Source organism: Barbus barbus, assembly GCF_936440315.1.
Source record: "Barbus barbus genome assembly, chromosome: 15".
NCBI classification, from domain to species: Eukaryota; Metazoa; Chordata; class Actinopteri; order Cypriniformes; family Cyprinidae; genus Barbus; species Barbus barbus.
In genome coordinates this window covers 22813715-22831689 of record NC_136743.1, presented here as the reverse complement: position 1 = coordinate 22831689, position 17975 = coordinate 22813715, and the positions used below count along the sequence as shown (strand labels likewise).

At 36.8% G+C, this 17975-nt stretch overlaps 2 protein-coding genes across 2 annotated transcripts; both read right to left on the bottom strand.

Moving 5' to 3' along the window:
• Window positions 1-269: 269 nt before the first annotated feature.
• On the bottom strand, window positions 270-7831 carry LOC306881133 (5-cytosine rRNA methyltransferase NSUN4-like). Its single transcript, XM_079435052.1, has 6 exons — window positions 7315-7831; window positions 6860-7230; window positions 6625-6779; window positions 6376-6536; window positions 4007-4131; window positions 270-3383 (listed from the first exon to the last, which is right to left on the bottom strand). The coding sequence occupies exons 1-6, from the start codon at window positions 7405-7407 to the stop codon at window positions 3107-3109; spliced, it is 1182 nt and encodes a 393-aa protein (XP_079291178.1). The 5' UTR covers window positions 7408-7831; the 3' UTR covers window positions 270-3106.
• Window positions 7832-9964: 2133 nt separating this feature from the next.
• Window positions 9965-17727, bottom strand: LOC306880825 (ATP-dependent DNA helicase PIF1). The gene is made up of 13 exons (XM_079434598.1): window positions 17648-17727; window positions 16853-17418; window positions 16141-16270; window positions 15925-16050; window positions 15378-15531; window positions 14864-14978; window positions 13946-14052; window positions 13571-13710; window positions 13175-13281; window positions 13000-13087; window positions 12081-12226; window positions 10569-10760; window positions 9965-10336 (listed from the first exon to the last, which is right to left on the bottom strand). Exons 2-13 carry the CDS (start codon window positions 17411-17413, stop codon window positions 10283-10285), a joined length of 1920 nt encoding a protein of 639 aa, XP_079290724.1. The 5' UTR covers window positions 17414-17418; window positions 17648-17727; the 3' UTR covers window positions 9965-10282.
• Between the last annotated feature and the right edge of the window lie 248 nt (window positions 17728-17975).

Here is a 17975-nt window from a genome sequence, read left to right as displayed (position 1 = left end):
CATTTTAATATCTATTCAAATAATAAAAAAACAAATATTGTAAAAATATTATACAATATTACTGTTTTACTGAAAAAAATCCATATAATACAAACTAATGTCTGCGGCATTATGTGATTTATAGATACCGGTTTCACTGGACATTTGTGTGTCTAAAATGAAATTGTGTTATGTTGCAAAATTACCCAAATTAAAAAAGAAAATATTTCAAGTGTCTGTTTTAAGATTCTCACAATTAAATCATTAGCAAGAATTTGATTCCTGGATTACATTTTAAAATATTTAATATCTGTAATTTAATTGTAAAAATGAAACATAAATAATTACATCACACAGACATTTGGTTTCGGCATCTGGCCTCCAAGTTGAATCTCCTATCATAAAAAGTCCCTGAGGCCAGGCCACCCTTGATCCACAGTCTGAAGAGTGAGTGCTGAGGCCTTATGCTGGGCTTTTCAGATATGCGGCTCATACCACAGACATCCGAGCAGTAGGATATGCCTCAGGCCAGAGCTTCACACCACCTACAACAATCAGAACACTTATCACCGAAGCGCCTAAGGTCAGGCGTTACCTATATGTGAATACGATGTTACAGCTTGTGGACATTAGAACAAGCATGGAGTACAGAGATTTACTGATATCCGAGGCATCTTACATTTGAAGGTTTCAGGACTGGAGGCATAAAATATATACATAATATCTGTAATGTTTAATATGACATAGGTTAAAAGGCAAGTCCACACAAAAATAAAAATGAACTCATGGATAGACTTTCATTTGTATTCAATTTCTGTTCCCATGGACTGAAGTTATCTAGAACCAAAACGTTTTGTGATCTTACTAAATTCTATTTTGTGTTCCACAGAAAAAAGAAAGTCATATAGGACTGGAAAAACTCCCAAGTCATTGATCAAAACCTGTATAACTACCTTTCTTCTTTGGAGCACAAAAGAAGATACTTTGAAGAACTGTTTGTCTCCAACAGTTCAAATGGGACTTAAAATAATGGTCAGTAAATGATGACAGAAGTCAAATTTTTAGATGGACTATCCTCTTAATTGTTGTATTTTCATAATTAATCAATACGCTAATCTAACATACAAACGAGGGAATCAAAGGAGTGAGCATGACCCTTTGGAGGGGCCCTGTAGTTTTGAAATAACTTTGCAAAAGTTCCAGCAAGAATACTGGGCTGTGTGATTGAATCATAAGTAGTTTTTCCCCACAAAACACTCATGTTTGCCTTTTCCAGGGGAAGCCGTTATGACTTTCACCCTCCTACGGACATCTGAGATTCCGTCATTATAAGGCCTCGGCGTCCAGATGATATTCCCGACATGTTTCTGTCATTACAAAGATCTACATCCGATTTACATCATTGGCAAGGTGCTCGCCAAATGATCAGATGCCAGCATCCTCAGCAGTGTCAAAGTCAATAATGAATAAAACGTATAGATGAAAATAACTTGTCCCTAATGGTCCCTCTGTCTCCTGAGTGTTAAAAAATGTAAATTTATGTAAAAGCCCATAGGAAACACATATTTACAATACGTTTAGGTAATCACAAGATGCAGGCATGGAGAAATATCCCGGCCGAGAGAAGCAGTCAATGCAAAAATAGTTTTTATGTGTCATTAATTCTCTTTGCATTCCCAAATAACCCTATATTACCGCGGTAATACAGTAATCACTCACAATCGCACAGAAAATTATCTGCACTCATCTGTGGAATAAAAGGCGAAGGGGAAAACGAGGGGAAAGCATCCCATTTTAGTATCCTCTTGCGTCCTTAATGTTCAACGAGAAGCCGGCGAGTAAACGACTGCTCGGCCAATCTCGACTCTGGCACCGATGGAACAGTTTCCGAGCAGCTTAATGATAGCGGGGAGTCGATGGCTCTCGTCAGCCCCTCTTCCTAAAATGCGCACACCTTTTCATGCTACATTGCCTGGAATAGACACAAGGTTCATGGACAAACGGGGGAAAATTGAACCTTTTATATGCTAGCAGAAAACAAAACACTCCTCTGATGCCAAATCTAAACGACACATTCGGAGTGCAAACATTAGGTGTAGCAGTGCTACAGACACATCAGCCCATACAGCATTCATAAGAGCGTCGCTTGTCTTGCTCACGGATACTCTTTATCCTTATAATGAATATGTTATTATAAACCCCATAGAATACTCAATCAAAATGCCTGTGTATAGAGATAAACTCAAATTTTCCAGACTGAATGTGTTTGTGGGCAGCTGATATATGAATTTTCAACCAGATTCAGTTGTGTCCTTGTGAGACTATTATTATTGAATTGAAAAATTCTATAATTGAACTGAAAATTCAATAATTATTATGCATTCAGCTTTTAGGCCTCATATTAACTGAGAGACTACATGAAAATTTTAACTATTCAAAAATAATGAAAACTTAAAAATAATGGTGATTATATACAGCATCTAACAAATTTAATTTTTTTAAATGTAAAAAAGTTCATGGGCTTCATTAATTTCTGTGCATCCTTCAGGCAAATGAACTGCTCCATTAATACAAAGAAATAAAACATTAAAAAGTTATATGATCATGTTTTAGCCCTCTCCATGACAGGAAGACAGTGCTGTTTGAAACATGCTGAAAGACAATGTCAGTCTCATTTATTTCTTTTAACAGCTAATAGTCAGTTCTACAACGGTCCGTGGACGCCACCTACTGGCCAGACCTTGGAACATGTGAATAACAGTAAACGGGATTCTCAGTTTTCAAAAACACTTTCAAAATTGCTGCATGCTTCACTCCTGAATCAGATCATTTTTTAGTTGACTTGTCATCATAGCATGAACGCTGGCTTTAGTTTTTCAATGTTCTACACAGGAGGGAAGAGTCAACTGTAAAAAACAAGACCGCTTTGGTCTTTTTGCGCCATATTGAACTTGAATAAATTTGATAATCAAACAACATAATTTACAAAATAATGACAATGACGTGATTTTTATGTACACCAGTAAAATGTTTCGAGGCTGAAATAGTTCCATGTCTGGTCACTAGGAGGCACTACTGAAGCACAAACATATGATGATGTCAGTTGAGCTCATTTCTAAATGTCCATCTAGTTCATTCGTTGTAATTTACACATAAAAATTGGTCCAAAGTTAGCACACAGGTGTGGTAAAACCAACTCCCCGACACTTAACTGTGGCGCAAAGTGGAAAGTGTCAGAAAAGCGTTGCGCAAACCATCTGAGGTCCTGAACCTGCACTGTGATACCCAGCTCCTGCTGAGCGAGACTTATGGCCTGTTGCACCACACACTCATTCTGCAGCTGGGACAGGGAACAAGTAGAGTACACTACGTTTCCACCCAGTCTTGTGGCCTGGATCCCCGCCCTGGACAGAATATGGAACATCAGATTGATTAGACGTCAGTTCGCGGTCAGTCTTCATGGACACATGCACGCGATATCACAAAACACATTCAACAAAGTATTTTAAAAATGCCCATTGAATGAATAATATATATTAATATACCGTATTAACATTATATTGCTTGCTGTGCATTTTGCACCATTTTAAGGTTACTCCACCCCAAAATGAAAATGTTGTCATTAATCACTTTCCCCCATGTCGTTCCAAACCTGTAAAAGCTTTGTTCGTCTTCGGAACACAATTTAAGATATTTTGGATGAAAACCGGGAGGCTTGTGACTGTCCCATTGACTGGCAAGTAAATAAAACTGTCGAGGCCCAGAAAAGTATGAAAGACATCGTAAAAATAGTCCATCTGCCATCAGTGGTTCAATCTGAATTTTATGAAGCGACGAGAATACTTTTTGAACACAAAGAAAACAAAAATAATGACTTTATTCAACAATTCGTCTCCTCCGTGTCACCGTATTTTGACAAAGTCTTTCATACTTTTCTGGGCCTTGACAGTGTTATTTAAGGGTAAGAGATTAACGACAACATTCATTTTCATTTTAGGGTGGAGTAACCATTTAAAAAATTACTTACAGAAGCAGCTGTGTTTGCAAGAGGGGAAGTTTCTGTCTCTCTTTGGTCCTGGACCTCTTAAAAATATTGTTCTCTTCCACCATTGCAGAGTGTCTGTCTGTAGTGCAGGGGACATCTACAAGCACCTGTAAAAAGATAGAAGATGAATTTACAATGTAAGATGAACAATAATGTTACTGAAGGTAATGATGACACAATGCCCAGATTTGTGCTGCTATCATATGCTTGGCAGATATGCATGCTGTAACCATACAAATAGCATTTGTTAAATATTTTTGAAACATTAGAGACATCACACATGAACTACAAGGATATACCAGTGTGACAATCAAGAGAACACAATGCAAATACATGGTGCTGGTAAAGTACAGCAGTACCCACATGGAAAGAACCTATATGAGGATATATGCGCATATATGAAACCTATATGCAGTATATATGCACATATATGATAACATATATGCTGCATATATGCGTATATATGCCACATATAGGCAAAATTGAGGTGCATATAAAGGCCATATAGGTCTCCTGTATTGCTTCTTTATATCCACATATAAGCCCTATATGTACATGTAAATGTAAATTTCGACATTTTGGGCTTTTATTTATGCTGTCTAGCAGCTATGGATTTTAATAATTTTACTAATATATAGGTAAACATATAGGTGCATATATGCACACATATATGTACCTATATAGGTACATGTATGCACGTATATGTGTACATATATGTATGCATATATGTGTACATGTATGTACGCATATATGTGTACATATATGTGCATATATGTACATATATTATAGGAAAACGGCCAATTTTATATATGTCACATATATTAAAAACATATATCAAAACCTATATGTTTATATAGGTTATTTCCGTGTGGGTATAACCTAACCATTTAAAAGTTTGGGGCTGGCAAAACTTTATACTGTTTATGCAAGAAGTCTCTTAAGCTCAGCAAGTATTTTTGTATTTTTACAATTTAAACTAACTGTTCTATTATTCATGATGACAAAACTGAATTTTCAGCAGTTATTACTTCAGTCTTCAGTGTTACATGATTCTTCAGAAATCACTCTAATATGTTTATTTGGTGCTCAAGAAACATTTCTTATTATTATCAATGTTGAAAACAGTTTTCTGTTTGAAATAGCCTAGAAATCTTTTGTTACATTGTTTTCTTCTGTCTTTAGTGTAATTTTTTATTTATTTAATGTGTCCTTGCTGAACAAAAGTATGAATTTCTTAGATAGATAGATAGAAATGCCACTTCAGTAAATTTGTAAAACCACATTAAATTGAGTTAATGCCTAAAGAATATATTTTTATATTAAATATTATAAAACTATTTGACCTTATCCATGTAATTTTATTCAATTTTTAAAATTCAGCTATGCAATACTGTCTCTCTTTATTTTCTTGACAAGTAATGATAAATAAGAAGGTAGAACCAGCATGAAATATACGTTAAAACAGAAATAAGAAAGATCTAAACTGCATCTCTAGTTCAAACTGGCTCAATCCCTCTCTGTTCCAATCTGTCAAGTCTTCTCTGCACTGGATTTTGGGAAATAGTGTTTTAGCAAGCGTACATCAGATGGACACTCGAAATCAGAGTGCACTGTGGGAGTAAAAGAGCGAACAAATATAGGGAATGATATGAATGATACGACCCGAAACATGTAGTTAACATTGTAAGGTACTGTCAGGGTATTAAGTCTAGTTAAAAAATGTTATGTTAACTATTGCTATATTATTGTAACCATTCTATGACTGAACCGAGCCGAGTCATTGCCAGAAGTGGCCCGGACTCCACAGCCAGTCTCGGGCCAGTTACGGTGAACAGGAATCGGCCCAGTGCTTTACAGCCGTATTACAAACACATGCGTGAGAGCGAGCTGCAGGCCTGGATAACACTTGCCGATGCCGAGTCTGAGCCGAAGCGCCAAGGGCAGCCGAGCTCGGGCCGATTACTACATGCTATCAGGGATGCTGTTCACTCATAATCCGGGCAACACAACAAAATGGCGACACACACTATATAGTGCATAGAGGATAGGGAGCGGTTTTGAACACAGCTACTGTTGTAATGTTGGCTTTAATGTTTCTTTCTTTCTTTCTTTCTTTTATATAATGGAAAATACTACACTGCAACATAACTATGCATTTGAGGCAGTTAATTACATTAATGATATTTTGATGAAGTGGAATGTAAGAAATGATTATTGCAAATGTAATAATTTTATCAAATCATATTACGATTAATTTCACATCCTAACATTTGTATGTTAGTATAGCATGGAATTCTCTTTTACTTCACAAAACATGCCATTCTTTTCCAGACATTTTGCCCAATACTAACTCTGTCAAAGCTTTTCTCCTCCGTCATGCCTAACTGCCGGCCATCCGTGGAAGTGATTTGGATTTTATTTTCATCTAGGAACTCTTTAGGCAGGTAGCTCTTAAGTGTCCTGCGTAATCGTATTGTGCGGGAACCTGACAGGTCGTTCGCCCACAGATAATCTGAAGAAAAAGAGAAAAACATGCATATATCATCTGCATCTCTTTCATTAAAACGCTTTGAGTGTTGGCAATATGGCAGTTCACATACTGACTGAATGTGTCTGCAGGAGAGCAAGAGTCTTCCCTCCTGGAGCTGCACATAGATCCAATACTGTGTGTCCTGACTGGACGTCCAATGCTAGAACAGGCAGCACTGAGGCAGCATCCAGAAGATAATATCCCAATATGCCACTGCTGTCAGGTCTAAGTTAATAGGACAGATATATTAAACATAATCAACTTAGGACACGGCAGAGGAAATGAGAATTTTTAGTAATTCTCACCTAGCTGGTTTAAATCTAGATATGTCTCCTTTGGGGAAAACAAGACATTTTATATCGGGACTTATACTGGGTTGAAGAGCAGCAGGATCCAGCTCTGTTGAATCTCTGTGTGAAGTCGTGGAGTCCTGTGAAGATTGATGGACTTCATTTCTGGTGCAGTCAATACTGATGAAGTCTTTACACCCTTGAGCTTCTAATTCAGTTATTACATTGGGTGCTGAAGAGAAACTGTTTATCAGCGCTCCATACTTTTGTTCACACAGCATGGCAGCTCTAATAGAGGGCCATAGGTCCCTTAGCTGTAAACTGTAGCTTGTGTCAAAGTTGTGCAGAGCAAGTTCAGTGGCTGGAAACTTGGGCCTTGTTGCTGCCTAATAAAGAGGAACATAATATTATGTTATCTACTTCTGACACTTTGTTTTTATATAGAAAATGAATGCAACCTCTTTACTTACCCATTTAGTTTTAACTCGATACCGTCGCTGAATAAATCTAATCGTGTCTTTATATTTGTTTATACAAAATCTCGTGCATACGTACGCTGCCATGTTTGTGTTTCATCAAAAAGCGTCCGTTGTTTTGGTGCTCATTGGTTCCATTATAATATTTTAGATTTATCCACTATAATAATAAAGCTATTTTATTAAAAACCGAAACATCATCTAATAAATAATTTAGCTAAGCAATGTCCCAAATAATAGGCATAAACGCATTCTTGAACTCACATCCTGGTTTCAATTATTAGCTCGGTTTCATAATATTCGAGCACATGCTGATTTCTTGTAAATACATATACCAAAATAGGAATTTGTTATATGAATAAAAAAAATTAATCAATCAACAAATTGTTACCAACAATACAATCTGGGTGTTTATAAAGCGATAAGAACGTCCCAGAAAGGATCTTTGTAAGCCCCTACTATCTATAGTCCTGTTACTCGGCGGCCATCTTTGAAGCGCCTCTCGGGCATCCAAGTGCAGCTCCTATCTCTTTGAATGGGCAACCATCAAATTCTCCAAAACGGTTAACTAAGCTTACGATTAAATTTAATATTTGAAATCACCAATGAAATCTGACAACAGCTGTGTCATACATGTTGTTTCTTTTGCTCAAATAGCGTTATAAAAAGCTTATTTCTCAGGCTAGATCAGCCAGTGCGCATGCGCAGTCCTTAGCGCGCTGACTGTTTCTATAGCAACAGAGATCTTTATTTTTGTTGTACAGTAAGTTTCAATGTAATTCTGCCGAATTAATTTTCTTAGGTTTAATCAAGAGATTTTTTATTTATGCTGTTCATATAGTCAGCAAAAGTGGTTGAGGGCACTTCAATTATAGTTTCAGGGAGGTTAGTTAAAGTATAATATTAGATTGATATTTGTTATATTCAAGGACCCCTTGGTAAATAAAGAACAGATGCTCCTATTAAATATTGTATAGAGTTGTGTTGTATACAACATTTATAATGCTATATCAATGTATTTAAGTACTTAATGAGGTTTACATTGCAAAGACAAATTTGTTTATATAAAACACTAAGATTCAATAAAACCATTTTGGTCCTCAAAACTGTGTATTCACAATATTTGTTACATAGTTTCACGAGGAGGAAGAAGAGATGGTGGTACGTTACTACAATATCTAGAATGTACCTATAGGCAAAACATTAAATTCTTCTGTAATAAATGCATCTTTTTGGTTTAATTTTGAAATAACTTAAAAAGAGACTGAAATGCTGAAGGAGAGAGTGTCATATAGATTAAACAGCGTCTGGCCCTCTGCAGGATCCCCTAGAAACAATAAGACAAATGTGAGCAGACGGCAGATTGCTTAAATGCCCGAGAACGGCTAGAAGCTTGTGAAACTAGAGTTGGCACACGGTCACACACAGAGGAAGACGGCACAGAGGAGCTTTTCGACTTTCTACATGCATTGTGTAAGTCACACTCAGCAGCAGCTAAAAAGCTATTTTTTTTAAACTTCCAACTACCAAAACCATGGTGAATTGTTTATGTAAAAATTCAATATATGCTGAGAAAAGATTTTCTTTGTTGTCTTTTGTTGATACATTGCATACCCTGAACACAGTATCCGGTAGGGTAGAGTGCAAGATTGATTTCCCCCTCATTCTTCTGTAGCAGGCCTGGTTTGAAATAGCTGGGACAGTAGTATCAGTTTTTAAATGTGTGTTCTTAAAGGAATAGTTCAACCAAAAAATTTAAATTCTGTCACAGTTGCTCCAAACCTAATGAATTTCTTTCTTCTGCTAAATACAGAAGATGATAGTTAAAAGAATCTGAACAGTTGCAAAAATGTTATTTATATATATATATATATATCTCATGTGATTTGAAAGTCTTTTAGTTTTAATTTTACTCAAATTTAAAAAGACATCCCAACATTTCCGGAATTCGGGTTGTATAAAAAAAAAAAAAAAAAAGTCAGTGGCTACTGTCAACTGTTTAGAACATTACTGGGTGAACTTTCCCTTTAAAAAAATATTGCTCCAATATCATCATTGTCTTCCAGGTTGCACAAAAGCTCTTCAGTTCAATTAAATGAAGCCCCCTCTGAAACACTGTCATCATACTACATTTCCAGTGGAGCATCTACAGCTTCAGATGCGTATTTAAATGTACAGCACAAGCATCAAAGACCTACAACTTTTGTATTTGTTCACATAACTTTTCCTCCAAAAAAAAAAAAAAGAATCACTGTTGGCCAGATACTGACTACTACACCTTTGTTCAGGATCTCAAATGTCATTCAGTTTCTAGTTGTCGAATGCCTGTGAAACTTGTTCACTTTGTCTCACTTGCTGAATCTTATGTTAATACAAATATTTAAATGTTAACAAATTTGCTGTAAATAAAGGAGTTGAATTAAATATATTTAATTTTTTTGCGTGTAGACCTAATTGCAATTACACAAAGTCGCACAGGGTGGCAGTAGACACTGCATTTTTAGTTGCTAGTTTCTCCTTGCTTTAAGTTGAAAATCTTCTGTCACTGTGAGAATGTAATATTGTTTGGATTTTGCTACAACAGTGTTGTAAGTTAGTAAGAACCACCCATGAAAGTGTATTCTACATTGGCGCATTTGCCTGTATGGATACTGGATTATTTTTATTTTTTAAAAGGATAATGATCTATGGAAGTTTAACAAACAAGACTACGCAGCTCACTGAAGCTGATGAAGGGGGAAATATTTGTATGTATAAAACCACTGAAATTTTATTAAAAGAAATACATGGTTACATGAAACAGGGTTTAAGCAATATTTAGAAAAATAAATAATCACTCCGTTGAACAGCAGGATATCATAATTTACCCAATAAGAAATGCTAACTGAATTACAATGACTTCATGTTGCTGATGCATTCATGCACACAGTGCATATGAAAATGAGAGCTTCACATCACCACCTCACCAACGGGAATTCTCCTTATAGCTCTGTCCAATAAAGTCATTCATTGAGGACTAGGGAAGAAAAAGATATTACAGTCAGAGACCAATAATAAACCTTTTTGAAATAAAGCAATTTCAATTCTGACAACTACTGTAAAATCATCCACTAATTTGAGCTACCTGGGGGACTTTTATTAGCCAATCTAAAATAATTTAGATTCATCTTTTAAATTGAGCCAGTCTGGTCTAACACAGAAAAGGGTATTCATCTGAGGAACAGAGTGATTGTCCAGGGTGGACTGACCTGCATAAGGAGCCTCTCTTTCCTCAGTCTCTTATAAAAGAGTAGCACGTCTTGGTTGGCCTGCACTACTCGCGGATCAAAGTCCATCACACGCAGGCCTTCCAGACTCCGGGCCCGTGACAGAGCAACATAGGCTTGGCCGCTCTCAAACACACGTGCCAAAGAGATCTCCACACAATCCAGAGTCATGCCCTAAACACCAAACAATCAAGATATCCGCCATGAATTTCATTTAATAATCACTTGTCTTTCATAGAAATTTGATTTTGTTTTTGGTATTGGATCAAAGCTAATCAAGACAAAGCAAGTAGGCTGGTTGCTCAAGATAGAAAATTGTTAATTTAAGCAATGATGCTGCTGAAGCAGGGGTGTCCAAACTTTGTCCTGGAGGGTCACTGTCTTGCTCCAACTTGCCTGAACACACCTGCCTGAAAGTTTCTAGTAGACCTAGTCAGACATCGATTAGCGGTTTCAGGTGTTTAATTGGAGCTAAACTTTGCAGGACAGTGGCCCACCAGGAGCAGGAATGAACACTCATGTACTAAAGGGTGTATGTTCATCAGTAGATAATTAGTACTCTAGCTAAAAGATTAGATAAATTTGATGGTTGGGGATGTTCAGCATCATTTCTGTTGAATGTTCATTTTCAACTAAACTTGTAGCTCGAGGATATAAACCATTAAATTTACCAACAATAAATCACACAGTTGTCATAAAAATATATATTTTAGGATATTATGAAACATCAGAAGTGACTAACCTTTTGCCAAATTATTTTAGTCTCTAAATGAATTTTTTCCCCCTTTTTCTTATTACAATTTAAACAAACCATTTAAAATCATAATGACTTCCATTGTATTTTTTTTATATAGACAATTAAAAAAAAAAAAAAAAACATCATCCAGGTTTGGAACGACATAAGGGTAGAGTAAACAAGGAATTTTCATTTTGGGGTGAACCATCCCTTTAATAAAATTTGAATTCTTTTTTTTTTTAGGACAATTACAGTGTTAAAACCACATTGAGTCTTTGTGGGATATTACAATGTAGAGATTTAGACCCACATGGTTATGAGGAATTGATTTAATATTTTCCTCACTTCCTCTACTGAGCATTGGGAAATATATACGCAACATTTCTCAAACATTTTCCAGACAGCTGATGAGCTAAACAGTGATAACTTTGACAGTTCATCAGTGCAGAAGGCACATAGTCAGAAAAGATGGGTAAACATGGGGACTAGTTAATGAGTCTAAACAAACCAGAACCATAGCCCCGAGCATCTGTTCACAGATACACAAACACACACACACTCTCTTCCTGAGCCAAGTCATTTCATTTTAATAGCATTTTCACATGATAATTTCCTCTCGAGCTCAAAACAGTACGAGATCAACGGCACAATTTTGTAAAATTAGATTTCATTCTATGCAGTCAGTTGATGCAGCTTTGACGCAGTAGCTTACTACCTATGCAAAATGACTCATGGTGGGACATGAGAGCAGAGCTCACCTGACTCTTGTGGATTGAAATGGCCCAGGCCAGTTTGAGTGGCAGCTGCTGTCGGCTCAGGTACAGCCCCCCTGACGCTTTAAACATCCAACGCTCTCTCTTTATTACCTCAACAGCCCCGCAAAGGAATCGCACCCGAGGGAGACCTGCAAGGGGAGGGGTGGTCAGGAATGATGGCATGTCACAACATCTCACAAGATGTTCATACCCTCTGAAATATGCTGGTGTTCTATAACCAGCCAGATACAGAAATTAATGAGTGATAATTAGCCAAGTCTCAATCAAGTCAGTGAAGAAAATGTAAAAGAAAATTGCAGTGAAAACCCTAATTCTCAATATGTATATATGTAAATGGGGTCTGTAAAATTGGTCTGAAATACAAAAGTTTTTTTCTCTCCATTTTAATATTTTCATGAAAATTAATTTATTCCTGTGATGGCAAAGCTGATTCTCAGCAGCCATTTCTCCAGTGTCACGTGATACTTCAGAAACCATTCTAAAATGCTGAATTGCTGCTCAAAAGAACTGCATTTATTTGAAATGGAAATCCTTTGTAACATTCAGGTCTTATGAGACCACTTCAGCAGAAGAATCCATAAGCTTTAAATTGATATGTAAAAACAACAACATGCTAGTGTTTGTACGACTGCCAGTGTTTTATTAAAATCAGAGTAAATTAAATTAGTTCTAATTGCTAATTACATTCCAACAGCACGATGTCACAAATCAATTAACCTAATGGTCCTAAAGATAGGCTTCCAATTACTTTACACAATAGCTCCTTATGATATTGTGATAAAATAAAACCTGGACATTCTTTTGAGATTTACCCATTTTCATGATAACATAAAAGAAAGTGACAAAGTAAAATAAGATGTGTTGGGGGAAGCGCCAATCACCATTTCACAGTCAGTCTTACCTTGATTGCCTGGCTGAAAGTCAACCACTACTCCTCTGGCTCCATTCACTAGACCCCTCTGGACATCCAGGTTTTTAGTGAGCATGACCTGAAGTAGCAAAAAAGTTTCTTGCAACATTTGACATTACAAATCAAGAGCAAATGTTTGCCAGAGGGGGTGTTGGGGAACACCTACCTGAGCTCCCACTTTCAGTTGTAACAGCCGACTCACTGGACTCTGTGCGTCAATGGTCTGAAACAGCATAGGGTCACTATCCACAGCCTCAAACACTCGCATGACCCCTGCAAAGGAAACACTTAAGACACTTAGAAATGGACATGTAATTTACATCTGATGTCAAACCAGATCAGAATCCAATTCAGATCTAATCTGATTTTTAAAAACTAAATAAATTTACTCCTATAAATTGTCATAGGTGCTTTCTAGTGCCTTGTTGTCTCTTATGAATCAGATGGTAGATTTCAACTCAATGCCATTCACTTCACAGCACTGACAGTGGTACCAGAGCAACTACCACCTGACGCAACCAGCAAACCAAAAATCACATCTGCATATTTCTGTATGACTAACCTGGTAACTGTTTGAGTTTATTCTCATTAGTGAGCTCCACATCATCCTTGTGTGTGCACAGCCTGGTTGCTAGGATACCATCCCTCTCGATGCTGTGATAGGCACTTCTCAGTAGCTGTGCAGTAACTTCCTCTGTGACTCTACAGTATGGAACCAATCAAGATGATGAGCTGAATCAATTGACAGCTTCATTGATTACAAGATGAAGCTTGGAATTTCCTTACTACAATACCTATAAACATTCAAATCCCTCTTACAAGAACCACCTTAGGTTGTAGAAGAAAAAAACTGACCCTGAACCACATGGACTTTATCCCAAAAACACTCAATGCCAGTGACTCACACTAAACTGTGGATGTGATGAGAACGCAGTACCTGCCCACTCTCACAGCCTGGAGGAGAGAGATGAAGGCCTTGTCTGTTTGTCTGCGCACCTCCGTCAGCTCCATGTTCATATGGATACACTTCCGCCAGCTTCTCGACTGCAGGCAAAAATGAACTTCTTATTCTTAGAAATGTAGACTCAAATTTTGCTTTACAATTTGTTTGAAAACAAAAAGTTTCATGATTTACTCACATTCCAAGCCCATTAAAATTTCATTCATCTTAAACCTCAAATCCCAAGAGATTTCTGTCCCACAATTTAAAGTCCATTCCACCAAAACGTGCTTTAGAAAGTTCTAAAAGAAATCTATATGAATCTCTATGTAGGTGATGTTTATGTGAATATAAGCCTAAATTAAATCTGTTCATCAAAGTGATCCATTCTCTTCAGAAGATTTGGAAAACAATTCATATGGATTGCTTTTATGATTTATAAACTTTATAAAACGTCAATAGCTAGCAATGTAGGGACAAATATTTCAAGATTAAAAAAAAAAAAAAAAATGTTTTGCATTTTAAATAAGAAGGTAAGTCTTATGGCTTTGGAACATGAGGGTGAGTAAGTGCCAAATTTCTCTTTTGATTGAACATTTCCTTTAAAGCATAGTCATATCAAGGCTGAATCAGACAAGCATTAAGGCTCGTTCACAATGAGGTCGATAACTATAATTATAATTCTATAAGAAAAGAAAAGTATAACAATGACACAGAGGAACAATATCATCAGACTTGGAAGGAAAAGCTGATGAAGAAAAATATTGACAGCCAAAGAGCGCCAGCATTTGAAGTGGCAGCTATAATGTAACTGCAGCGTATGCTTATAACAAACAGAAAATTATAATTTGTTGGTGTGGGAACTAATATAGTTATTATTCTTGGTGAACGAGCCTTAAATGAGGAAAGCAGTACCTGAAAACAGAAATTCGCCTTGTCCTTTCCTTTTGTTACAGGTGGAAGTTGAAGAAAGTCTCCAGACACTATCAGTTGAATCCCTCCAAACGGCTCAGTGGATCTTCTGATGGATCTAGAAACATAATATACAGATGCCACTTGTCTAATAATACTCTGCCTAATATTGAAATATTTTGTATTGTTACTCTCCTTTAGAAAAGATGAGCATTTACAAACATGTACTAGACTGGGATTTGAGAATCGTTGATGGAATGTTTCCAATTCAATTGCTATTCAAGGTCTGATCCAAATCACATTCAAATATTAATTTGCCATCTGGTGTTCATCAGGAGAAAATCCAGAGTGCAACTAATCACGTTAAATGAAATTACTAAACCGTTAAAACAACAACAACAACAAAAATAACCTTTATCACTACATTAATTGATGTTAAATTGAATTTTACCCATGTGGAAAATTAAGTGCACTGGAATAAATCTGTATCATGAACAGAGTTTTGAGTGTGGTTCACCTGGCTACGGCTTCCAGTTTGTCAAAGAACTCTGCTTCCACCATTGAAATCTCATCAATAATGAGGTGTTTGCAAGACGTCCAGTGCTGCAACACTCCAGGACGCTGAGCAAGCTCAATACATTGTTCAAGAGGAGCAGAGCCGGAACCAATACCTGATAACAAGAAAAACAAAAATAACTTGTACACAACAGCACAAATCTTTATAGATATGAGAAATGTGTTGATCATATGCCATTTCAGGAAAGTGACTCTGTAGTGTGTATAGTGAAATAAAAGCCCTATCACCTGATTACTGTTTGGTTTGGGGTGAAAGGATACTAATTTCATAAAACATTTGCCATCGTTAATTATACAGAAAGAGCTTTCCTTATAAACACGTTACATGTTTGCATTTTATTGGCAGTTGCATTTTTTCAGAGACATGAGTGAAAATGTGAATGTTACTGACCCATTCCAGTCTGTAGGAACCATCAAGGAAATGCATCAAGAGAAATGGAGAAAGCACTGCACTATAATTGATAGTAAACTTGTAAATGTTTTCTAACCTGCAAAACTGTGCAATGTGGTCCCACCTATGTGACAAGCCGCAACACCTGTGCTCGCTGTTGCATACGTGCTTTTTGGAGGCAAGGAGCCTATAATCCTTTTGAGCAAGAAGGACTTTCCTGTTCCTGAAATAAAGCCATGAACAGTGGTGTTCAAAATGCTATGAAATATAAGAGCTCTATATAAAACAATGTGGTTATGGATAAATAAATTACCTGCACTGCCAGTGAAAAACACATTCTTGCCACTCAAGACTGCATTGAGAACTGCAGTTTGTTCTTTGCTGAGCTTTTGTGCCACAGGCAGAACCAATACAGGCTTCTTATTGGGGTGAAGCGCTTTAACCTAAACAGACAAATAACTGTTTATTTGGAAGGGACCATGTACAATATTAAACAAATGTTTCCATTGAATGCAATGTACCAGAGCTAGCCAATGGTAAATGTTCTTCAGCAGTCGCTTGATTTATGAACTGTACATAATTCTGCTAAATGCATGACAGAAGATCATCAAACCTTCACACACTGTAGTTATAAAGTTATTTTCCCCTCCCTTTTAAGATAGTAAGTAAAGGGAGGTGATATTCTTAATGGAAAAAGTTGAATATCAGAATTAAACCGTTTATTTAAAAAAAAAAGAGAGACATGATTGAAATATTTTGATTACTAAAATTAATTGGTTTCTAAATTGATCAAATTTAATATTTTCATAGACATACATTTATATGCATTTGCTGTACTGTAAAAGTAATTTTAAGAGTTTAATTGTTGAATGCAGTGCAGGTCAAGAACTTTTATAGGGAGGAGTTAACCTATTAGATAAATAAAAATAAAAATAATAAAAATAATAATACTAGTGCTTCTGATTTGTCAAAACAAAAATGTAAGAACTTGTTAACGTGTGTCATGTACAAATGGATGAACATACCTGACTAGCGTCACAATCAGGTCTGGGTCTTTTTACTTGCTTTCTTTCACCCAAGACCTTATTGACAGATCTCTCTGAAGGACCTTTGGGTTGGATTGGTGCATTCAATTTACTTCTCAGCTCGTTTGCTTTCTGCACATCTTTAAGCTGGAGTGGACTTAGGGTCTCAAAGGCTCTAGGAAGGCCAGCTCGTAGTTTATCCCTATCACTCATAGGCTTGGTGCCTTGGGATGCTTGATGTTTGATGCTGAGCGTCTTCAGAAACATCTTCAAACGATCCGGTGGACAATCAGATACCAGAACCTGTGTGCTTTCCGGGATGAATTTAACAGTACATTTACCATCCTTTGCAAAGCGCGTAAAGAGCTGGAAATCGCGCAGCATGAAGTTTTGAGGAGCTTTGCCATCGTGAAGGCGCAGGACCATCTCTTGAAACTCATTCCGCCCTAATGTGACGGTGGCTTTGCGAATGAGCTTCCGTGTGATGGCCTGACCTGCAGGATTCAAGCGCTCCACTGCTACGGTGCACTGAAGCTCAGATGGCTCAATGTGTCCCAGCATTGTATCTGAAGAGAACATAGAAGAACAGCTTAAATCATTTGATTGATTTAACTTATGACTTGATTTGTCGTTTAATAATACCGAGTCCGGTATATACCGGTTAATAGAGGGCTTTGTTTATAAATTTAAATAATTTGCAAAATTAAAAGTCTATATTCACACACATTAATATCAACTGAAATTTGTAATCGATAATAAAGGTACATGTTTATTTAACGCAGAAGCCTAACTCACCTTTCTCGTGCACCGTTTAAACAGCGAGGCACAACATCAGCTGTTCATTCATTATGACTCGCACGCCAGGATTTTCAAATAGTTCCGCTTGACAATGATTGGTCAATAGTGACAAACTTCAGACCAATCAGACCAAAGGCATTTAAACGAATATCCAATCACCGATTGCGCTTAGTAAACGTAAGAGGCGGGCCCGCCCACGAGCTCGTGCTTCACCAATGAAACGACACTGGTTTTTCATTGCGTTTCTTCCTTCCTGGGCTTCTCATGGACTGGTGGCTTTTCTTCTTTTTTAACCAAGTAATTTAGACAAATAAAATTAAACAGA

Coding starts and splice junctions, on each gene's coding strand:
- LOC306881133 (XM_079435052.1), bottom strand. CDS start 7,407: ATGGCAGCGTACGTATGCACGAGATTTTGTATAAACAAATATAAAGAC. Junction 6,537..6,624: donor CCTGCAGACACATTCAGTCA/GTATGTGAACTG, acceptor CTTTTTCTTCAG/ATTATCTGTGGGCGAACGAC. Junction 3,384..4,006: donor TTGCAAACACAGCTGCTTCT/GTAAGTAATTTT, acceptor TATTCTGTCCAG/GGCGGGGATCCAGGCCACAA.
- LOC306880825 (XM_079434598.1), bottom strand. CDS start 17,413: ATGCTGGGACACATTGAGCCATCTGAGCTTCAGTGCACCGTAGCAGTG. Junction 12,227..12,999: donor CTTTCAGCCAGGCAATCAAG/GTAAGACTGACT, acceptor CTCCCCTTGCAG/GTCTCCCTCGGGTGCGATTC. Junction 10,761..12,080: donor TTTCAATCCACAAGAGTCAG/GTGAGCTCTGCT, acceptor TTTGGTGTTTAG/GGCATGACTCTGGATTGTGT.